The 9,757-nt window shown below is 43.6% G+C and overlaps 1 protein-coding gene across 1 annotated transcript in view; it reads left to right on the top strand.

Annotated features, from left to right (window-relative positions):
* Positions 1-3,364: 3,364 nt before the first annotated feature.
* The window catches only part of LOC120370158 (complement factor H-like), a 156,977-nt gene continuing 150,584 nt past the window's right edge, over positions 3,365-9,757 (top strand). The window contains exon 1 of the mRNA XM_039484436.1: positions 3,365-3,497. Within this exon, the coding sequence (XP_039340370.1) occupies positions 3,437-3,497 (61 nt within the window). The 5' untranslated portion in view covers positions 3,365-3,436. The remainder of the gene's footprint in view (positions 3,498-9,757) is intronic.

The following is a 9,757-nucleotide window of genomic DNA, read 5'->3' as shown; positions in this document are numbered from 1 at the left end:
CCATTAAAGATAGAAGTTCTGTCTGCATGCTAATCCTTATCATGCATATTCACTGTGATACCATCTTTAATTACGTTACCAGATATTGTATTTTCCACCGGGCTACTGCCTCATTCAGGGTGAAACTCATTGCTGTGCTGAGGGTCCTGCACAGGATAGGGCTTAAGCAATGAGCCTTATGCTTCTCCTCTGTACTGGAGTGACAGTAACCCTCAATGAGCAGATTATAGCTGAATGAGAATAGATTGTGTAGCAAATGAGTGCAGGGGTACACTAGACCACTGTAACTGTAGTAGTTGAATAATGTTAGTGAGCAAATCGGGGACCAATTACGCCCTTAATATTGTGCCTAATTCTAACACACGCACATACACTGCTCATGGGGTATCTTGTCATGACTTCAGTAACACTAGACAAGGAGGCCTGAGAATTTTTCATATGTCATAAAAAGCCAAAAATGAACCATTTTAACCTAAGATTATCATAATTGTCATTTTTTCTTTAGAAACAGGAAAAAAATGTATCCATCCATCTATTGTTGAGAATGGAGATGTAGCTACTTTATCTGAAAAAGAATACACATCTGGCTCCTCTATGGAATTCAAATGCCAAAAGGAAAGGACAGAACAGATCTTTCTGCAACAATGGAATCTGACAAAAGCACCAGTTTGTTTAGGTAAAACTTCATAATGTTTTCTTAGGCCTTGAGAGCTTTTTAGTGTTTCACTGGACCCAGTTCATCTCTTGTGTAAATCATAATTTCAGTGTGCTTACCTGGGGTTTACCAAGACCACTATTCTCTTTTGCTTATATAACATGCTGTTTAAATTCCTCATTTTCTGCAGAACTGCATTTCACAAGATTCTGTGGTGCAGTAGGATAAACATGTAAACTGCAGTATGTAACAATATTTTTCTTTTTCTTATTTTACAGCCATGTGCTATGTCAGTGAAAGAAATGGAAAACCGGATGGTAGAGTTGAATGGGAGAGCAAATGAGAACTTATTGCAATGTGTGTACCTAGAATGTCCTCTCCATGGATCATCACCTTGTAGTGGTGGAGAGGCTTGCGTGTCAATGACCCCGAGAGCAATGCTGCCTGGAGTGATATACTCCCTTAGGGTCACCGATGGCAGAATGGTCAAAGGCAGGGGTCCAAACAAGGTGTGATCCAAGAAGCCCCTAACAGCAGAGCAGACGGAGGATAACTGCACAATGGAGGTGAAACTATTGTGTAATGTTACAATGGCTGTGAAAGTGGATGAAGGCTGCAGCAGATAGAGGGTCTCCAATCATCATGGTGTCCATGCCATTGGTTTCAAATCTTCTATCTGTCAAGGGTAGTGTGGTGACTGTGGTGCACCAGTCTCCCTACTTTAAAATAAGTCCCGCACAGGCATCTTCCAGTTTTTGGGAAAATAACATTTGACTTGGGGAAAAGTACGGTGGCGATCAGCGAGTGGCAATGGGAACAGGACAGTGAAATCCAGAAGTTCATAGTCATACACCGACACATGGGAGGCGGGTGTGTGATACAGTCATCTTGCTCGAGGATTGAGGTGGGTCGAGCATCTTGGCAGCTGCACCAATGACTGAGCAGTCCTTTTTAGGATCCACTCTGCTCACCCCACATGAGGAGGGGGTTAGAAAAGGTACCCTAAAAACAGTCTTGCCTCTGTTTTTTCCTCGCTGGATAGCCGCATCCAGCAGGATCATTGGTTGGCCCTATCTGAGGTGGAAGAGTGGTTAACTCCACTCAAAACCCCAGGATAAGTTGCCCAAGAGGCCTCCATGATGACAATTTTTCTCTCTCTAGCCTTCAAAACATGATTTACCACACAGTGCTGCTTCTCGCCAGAATTCAAAGTGTCTGTTTGGCCAATGAACTTCTGATCAATGTTTGATAAACACTTGTGCTTGCATAATGCTATCCTCCAAAGCCAAAACGTATGTCTTAGGACTTGGCTTCGCTAGAGTTTTTTACTGCCAATTTACTCCAGGACTTAATACGAGCATAAAGGGTGGTTTGGACACTTCCCAAAGGTTTGTGGTTAACCAGAGGTAATGATGCCTAGACTGATGCCATGGTCAAATCATGTTAGTATTCTGGGACAAATTTTTGAGGAGAGTTCAGACTAGCTTTTACAGACTTTAACTAGCTTTAGTTAACTGGTAATGAATTGATTTGAGGTAAAAACTCTACTATAGATATACCATCACTGTTCTGTCTCCTGCACCTGCCAGCCCAGCTATACCTCATCCTGCTACCTTTTGAGGAGGGGAAAGCACTGGGGCCCATACAAGTGTATCCTGAAAATCCTGCCACCTTCAGAGAGAGAGAGACCCAGCAACTTGTTAATCAAAAATTGATGTATGTGTGTAGCGGGGCAGTAACCCCACTCCTGCCCTGAAGGGCTTAAAATAGCCCTGTGGGAGGGCTGTGGTGGGGAAATAATAAGCCTGGGATGATTGGGGAAGTAGCTGCATCTGGGCCACGCCCCAGTCAGGCTGCAGCTGGCCCTATAAAGGCGCTGCTATGCTGGAGCTTGGGAAGTCTCTCTCTCTCTCTCTCTCTTTCGCTGTTGAAGGAGATGGGCCTGGCTGCTGGGAGCCCAGCAGGGTACCTAAAGTGGAGCAGGGCTGGGGAAAGGCCAGAGGCTGGGGAGGGGAGGCTGGGGAGCTCCATCCTGGAAAACCTCCAGGCTGCAGGCCTTGTTAAAGGCCGAGAAGGTACAAGGGTAGGCAGAGTCAGCAGGTCCAAACCCTCCTTGCCAATGACGAATGGCAAATATACTGTAGTCCGCCTCAGTGAGCGGGGGCTAGATGGTGACTGGCAGTAGCGATTGAGGAGAGGTGGGGATAGGGGGTTGGGGGTTCCCCGGGGAGGGGAGACCCAGCGAGACTGAATAAGTCATGAACTCCCTTTCCAGCCTTTCAAAATGCCAGGTCTCTTCAGACCCACAGAAACTCTGCATGAACCCCTAGGTGAGCAGACTGTAGTATTTAAACCCTGGTGGTAAAGAATTAATTGCTCATTTTGCATAATGAAGCTTTCTGAAGACCAAAAATATATCTTAAGCAACCTGTGTTTATCAAAGATTTATACATGAGGGATGTCTCTGAACGCTGAGTATTTGATACCTTGCGTTTGTCTCAGCAGAAATATCTTTGACATCATACTGTGAGGGGAGAAATTCCATGTAATCAAAGAGAGCAATGGAAAAAAACAGATTGGACAGTAATCCCAGTGGAGTTTACATATGTTATCTCTGGTATCCTGATGTTGAAAGAGAGGTAATAGAGAGAGAGAGAGGTATTGAGTGGGAGTAGAACGCATGATCAGTCTTCAAAGCAGTTGCTGAGGACAGAATGCAGAGAAGCGCAGAACTCAACACCAGCCATTACAAGTATTGGATTTAATTGGTCAACCCTCAGAATGACTTTGCTGAGCTGTATCATCATTCAGATACTCTGGGCTTTCTCTGCTAAGGGACAAGGTAAGATGCAAAAGGAACCAAATATTCAACAACACTTTAACTTAACACTTCCCTGGTGTGGGGTGATATTAAATATGTTCAATGCTGCACATAGTCAAGTGCTTGTTACAGTGAACTCTCAAATACACAATTTGAGCTCATGTCATTTGACGGAGACATCCCCAACCCCTCTTTACAAGGACAAAACAATCCAATGTACAGTAAACAGGAGACAGCCATTAACAACAGAGTGAATGAAAATCTTTGAAGGCAGAAGTTGAGTTATTGACTCTCATTTTTGGGTAGTTCTAGAGAATATTTCCACTTGTTAGCGCTTCTGCCTGTTAAAACAGGGCTGAGTGCATCCCCCAAAATATAGCATCGTTCAGAGTGTAAAAGCTGAGTACATCTGTATGTGTTACTTCTGTTATCAGAACAGCTGATGAAATTCACTCGTATTCATATATCTCTTATTTATGCCACACTATATGAATTGTAATTATATTCATTGTGTTCTGGTCTGTTTAGAAATTGTGTTTTGTGCCACTCCCAGATTCAGTGTTATATGGATGGAAGAAAACACTCTGGCATGTGGGCTTGATTTATAGACACCATGGAGACAGGAACCTTACATATGTGTATAGAGTGAGTGGGCATTTTGATTTCTGACACCAGACATGCTTTGTCCATTCCCACAATGTCATATAGTAAAATATGTCTTGGAGTGATGACTTTCCAGGAGACTGTGGGGTTACTGAGCAGATAAGGGCTATTTATGTTTAGTGGCAGGAAAGGAGGATCCATCTGAAACCTAATTTTTAAAGGGAACATGCTCTGGGGATAAATCAGGGTTGAGCAGTGAAGGAGTCTTGTTTGTAAGATGCTTGTTTTATTTGACTACTAAGGATTATGTTCAGCATTTCTGACCTCAGGGTTAATCCTGCCAGGGTCTACTCTACTCACAATTAAACCAGCCTATCTGTTTAGAGGAAGGGGTAGACCTTCCACCTGGAATGAGCAGGGAGGGTTCTGCTCCCGGAACCCGCATATTGCGGGTGGTCTCCTGATCTTGATCACAAAGCCAGTAGTAGATCAGGTCCCAGCTACACTGGAAATCCCATCTGCATTTTTGACATGGCAAGACTGTTGCACTGCTCTGGGATAATGCCATCACCAGCCAAGGAGTGTGTGTGAGCGGGATATAAGGCACTTTTGGAGAAAGGGTTCCAGCTGTGGGATGAACTTCCAGAACAGATTAGACAAATAATATCTGTCCAACTTTTGGTGTCACTGCAAGACTCTCCTTTTTTGATAAAGCTTTTACATCCTAATCAGAATGATACTTATAACAACAACTACCTGCTCCCCACCTAAAAAATAAAATAAAATACCCTAAGCAGATCCTCCCAGCAGCAAAGATAGGAGAAGAGCTATAGACTTCATCAAGTCCACAGAGATCTCACTTTGACAGTCTTATGCAGAAAATGCTTCTATAATGCAATCCTTGGAGTTAGGGAAAAAAGGTTGGATATAAATAATGTTAATTGAAGGGAATTTACAGCCTAATGCCCTGTTTCCAGTTAAACTTGTTTGTCTTTTTTGTTTAGTAATTGCATGTGATCCTCTAGCAGTAAATAATGAAAACTACCACCTTGAAAAGAATGTTCAGAAAAGAGGATATAATCAGAGTAGAATCTAATTATAGATTTCACTTTGATTCGGACAACAGGGAAAAGACCACGGAATGCACAAAAAATGGCTGTTACCTATTCCAAGATGTGCCACAAGAAGCCTGCTCTAGCATCCTATCAGACAGGAGAAGTGTGTGCCTTATACTATCTGTTTGGGTGGTTGTAGCATGTTCCTCTGGGTGTTGTGAAGTGTGCTGAAGTGATGGCTCCGCCTTCCAATTTCTGTTATGCTGTAATTTCTAAAGCCGTCATTTCCTGACTGGTAGGAAAAGCTTATAGGGGTGAGAAATAAAATAACTCAGACCATCAGATTGTATATGTCCGGGAAATGGGCTAGTCACTAAATGTCACAATTTGGCTGGATTATAGATGGCTCAGGTAGTGACGCCTATTAATAGGATGCCCAACACTTTCCATTATAAGACCTAGTTTTCAGTTGCTTATAACTTTGTCAAACTTTAATCATTCTGGCTGAAATTGTTTATGCTGAGTGTCATCCTCAGTTTGAATTTTGTTTGGAAAGTTTCTGTTAAAATAGATATTTCAGCCATTTATAACAACGAAATGAGAGAAATATTTTGTTTTGCGTGTGTTAACGTATTCTTACAAATGTTTGGTTAAGGAGCTCTAGCACCCATGTTCTTTGGCGTAAGAAATTGAAATCTGGCTGGGATTTCCACCTGGTGTCAGGGATGTGACTTTTTCTATGCTTCCCAAATCTGGCCAAGTTATAAGCATAGGAAAATCTCAGTTTGCACAGTAGAGACTTGTTAGCGTTTGACGGATAAATTCTCTCAAGATTCTGTCTGCACTGCACATGCTCCAGGGCTGCAGGTGTTGCGCAGGACTTTCCTGATAATTGCTCCTCCCGATTTTTAAGGGCCACTTTTGTGCCAGGAGCCAAAACTGAGAGCAGGAGCACAGGGAGCAGAGATGGGGAGTGGAGTGGGGATAAGGAGAAACAGGTGCAGGCTGAGAATTATTACTGTTATTTATTGCACCCAAAAATACAACTGGCTCTTCACAGAAGATAAGAAAATACCTCATACCTGTTCCAAGGACTTTACAATCTAACTACTAGATATGACACAACCAGTGGGGGTGACAAACAACAGGAATGGACTGAGTGAGGAAGGGCAAATATCACAGCAACATGATCGCACAGTTGCTCATGTCAGAAAGGTACATGGCCATAACAAGTCTCCTGCTAGAATTGGTATTTTTGTGTTTTTCTTAGGCAGACCAAGATAGTAACATGTTTAGAGTTTTTAAACAGGAACACAGTAGAACATAAATGCTACTTACTGTTGTGGAGGCATCTTGGAGAAGGCAACCAGTTGTTTTTTGTGCATATAACTTTGGTGTGCAGATTTTCAGGACTATATTCATGAACACACACACACATGAAATTTCATCAATTTTGTAGTAATTTTCCCCATAGTTATATATAAATTTACCACCTTCCAAATGACTGACAACACTTTCCTAAAAACAAAAAGGTTAAGTGCATCTAGGAACTGGGCATCTTTTCTAGCAACTGGGCATTTTTTTCTTTAAAGTATCCTCTGACTGTTCTTGAAGCAATTCCATTCCCAACTCATCAGCTGTTACCCAAGGACGAAAACCAGACCACACAGAAGTCAATAGGAGTTTTGCCATTGACTTCCATGGCACCAGGATTTCATCCCAAGCTCCTAAGGCTTCATGCTAAGTCATTATTCACCCACTTATCACTGACTCTGAGGGTTTGGCTACACTTGCAGCTGTACAGCGCTGGGAGCTAAAGCTGTCTTCGTACAGCTGAGTAGGGAAAGCGCTGCAGTGTGGCCACACTGACAGCTACCAGCGCTGCAGTGTGGCCACTTTTGCAGCATTTGCAGCGGTGTTGGGAGTTGTGCATTATGGGCAGCTATCCCAGAGTTCAAGTGGCAGCAACGTGCTTTTCAAAAGAGGGGGGTGGGGTGGAGTGGAGTGTGACAGGGAGCGTGGGGGAGACAGAGAGAATGGATTTTTGGAGCTGACACTGTGTCAGCTCCCTGCCTTGCAAGTTCTAAGGACTTGAAGATACACAGCACCAACCTTCAATCATTTTAAAAGTTTTGACCCCTTCCCCCACCCCTCTCTCATTCACTAAATGCAAATAGTCTTCAGACCAGATAAGCAGCTGCTCCAAAACAGACCCCCCCATTCCCTCCCCTCCAGGCTGCTTCTCTCCTCAAGCAAACACTAGCTGTGGACATTCATCCCCCTGCCTGTCTCTGCTCGAGCAAACAGTAGCTGTGTTTCTTTTTAGATAAGCAACTCTGGGAGCCCCGAGTTCACAACAAAACAAAGAGAGGCATCACAACAAAACAAAGAGTGTTATCTTTACTTAAAAAGCATTATGGGAAGGTTCCAGAGGTCAGTTACAGTGTAGTAAGATTAATCACTGTTTACACTGGCACCCCAGCGCTGCAAGAGCAGCGCTGTTCTCTTTATTCCTCTCGTCGAGGCGGAGTACGGCCAGCACTGTAGCTAGGGAGATACAGCGCTGTATGTGCCTTGCCAGTGTGGATGGGGAGTAAGTTACAGCTCTGTAAAGCCACCACCAGCTCTGTAACTCTCAAGTGTAGCCAAGCCCTGACTCTAGGTCTGAAGATTTGCTACAGAGAAACACAAGTTGCTCCTTTCTGCCAAGATCCTAACCAAGAGCTAAGCATGCTGACTCCATAGCCTACCATGCCCCTTAGAGCTGGGATGCAAAGAACAAGGCTCAAGACCAAAATTCTGATCCCCTGAATATTTTTTAACCCTTTCTCACCCACCTGCATGAGTCATGAGTGGCAGGAAGGTGTGATTGTGATTGAAGCGTGAGATTCTTGTGGTTTTGTGCCTCCTATCAAGACAGTCCCAGTGAGAGAGCCAGCTACTCTGTGCAGAAAGGATCCTCTACTTCAGACCCCCTCCTTAGAATTCACCTCTTCTACTGTCACTTTCTTCATTATTTTAACCACCAATGTCTCTGAGTCTACTGTCCTGGTACTAGAACTGCTATCCTGTGCATTGTGATGGTCTGAATTTGACTGTAACACTTTGGAGAAGGGACCTTGTCCTTGTTTGAGCCCTGTAAAGTACTGTGCATACTCACAACTCTATTTCATTCAGACAGAATCCAGTTATAAGTATTGTTTTGACCCACTCCTCTCTTCTAAGTTTTCACAGGCAGTAGTGATTCCTGACAGCAACTTTATAATTAATCTAAGGGGGATTTTCAGGTAGTTTTTTAAATGTAGAAAAAAAACCTTTTCAAACATCCAGGCCTCAAAAAATGAGTCTTTTTCTAAAAGCAAAAGTAAGAAAAAAAACATATTTCTGCCATTTCTAGCTGTAAGACAGAATAGTTCATATGCTCAAAAATCCATACAGTGCCAATTATTGTACAGCCCCATGCCTAGTATAAGCAATTATAATTTCAGTTTTGAAATTAGAAAGTTATGATTGTCTGTGTAACCATTAGCCAGGCCACCCTAAATGCTGAAGTGCTCACTGGTTAAACTGTTCATCACTGAGGGCACAAAGCTATAAGTGCAAATCTCTTAGTATTTATCATTTTAACTACTACAGCATTGAACCGCATTCCAACCTGCTAAGAGTGTGGGGAGGCAGCGAGGTGGGGCATTGAATTAGGGGAGTGTGGAGCAGGCCAGGCAGAGGGGGAGAGGATGTGTGCTCAGTGCAGCTCCCAGCTCCAGTGTGGAGATACATTTTGGTGGCTGGTGGACCTGGTAAAGTCTCATGGAGGAAAGCAGGACCACTCTTCCTGCAGACTTTCAGCACCCTCAAAGGAGGTGATTTGTTCCCTCAGTGATTAACAGTGGAAGAGCTAGTGTAGATTTGGCATGACGGTATCGCAGGAGAAGGGCTGACTTGGGACTGGATTCAGACCTAGAATTAGGACATATACTGAGGTAGCTGAGGTGCAAGGCTGCAGAAGTGGGGGAGCAAGAACTGGCATGGGTCTGGGATCAGGCTGTGATGAGTGGTGATGGAAACAGGGCTGGAGACTTTCTGAAGGGCCAGGGAACAGGGCTGGCCAGACTGTAATACATTTATAGGTGCTCCATGAAACACTCTGAGTAGCAGACTGAGAAAACTTGGGTGTAGGTCACAGGTTTCTCCAACTGAAAATCAAAGCTTTCCACTTCATGCAGTAAGGCTCTAGCTTTATGAAAACTAGCCTGAGAAAGCTCTTTGGCTCTTTCTGTCTCCCCAATTAGTATCCATCCCAGAAGCAATCTTCCAGGTACCCAGCCTATATACATTATTTATGTGTGGTTTCAAGATGTTGATAGAGAATACGTGACCTTGAAGGGTGAGGTTGTGTGGGAATTGTGGGAGCAAGACTTCCTTTGCTTTAGATTATAACATTTTCAACATCACACAACTCTCTGGTGGTCTTTTGTGACCTCTCTTGGAGGTCACAACCCTCTGGCTGAGAAACACTGGTCTAATGAGTAGGACACAGGCATGGGAATCAGGAGACCTGGGTTTTACTCCTGACTCTGCCACTGACTTGTTGTGTGAACTTTGGAAGTCAGTTCACCTTTCTGT

The sequence above is a fragment of the Mauremys reevesii genome, linkage group 8 (assembly GCF_016161935.1).
Source record: "Mauremys reevesii isolate NIE-2019 linkage group 8, ASM1616193v1, whole genome shotgun sequence".
Lineage (NCBI taxonomy): Eukaryota > Metazoa > Chordata > Testudines > Geoemydidae > Mauremys > Mauremys reevesii.
This window is presented reverse-complemented; position numbering and strand designations above follow the sequence as displayed.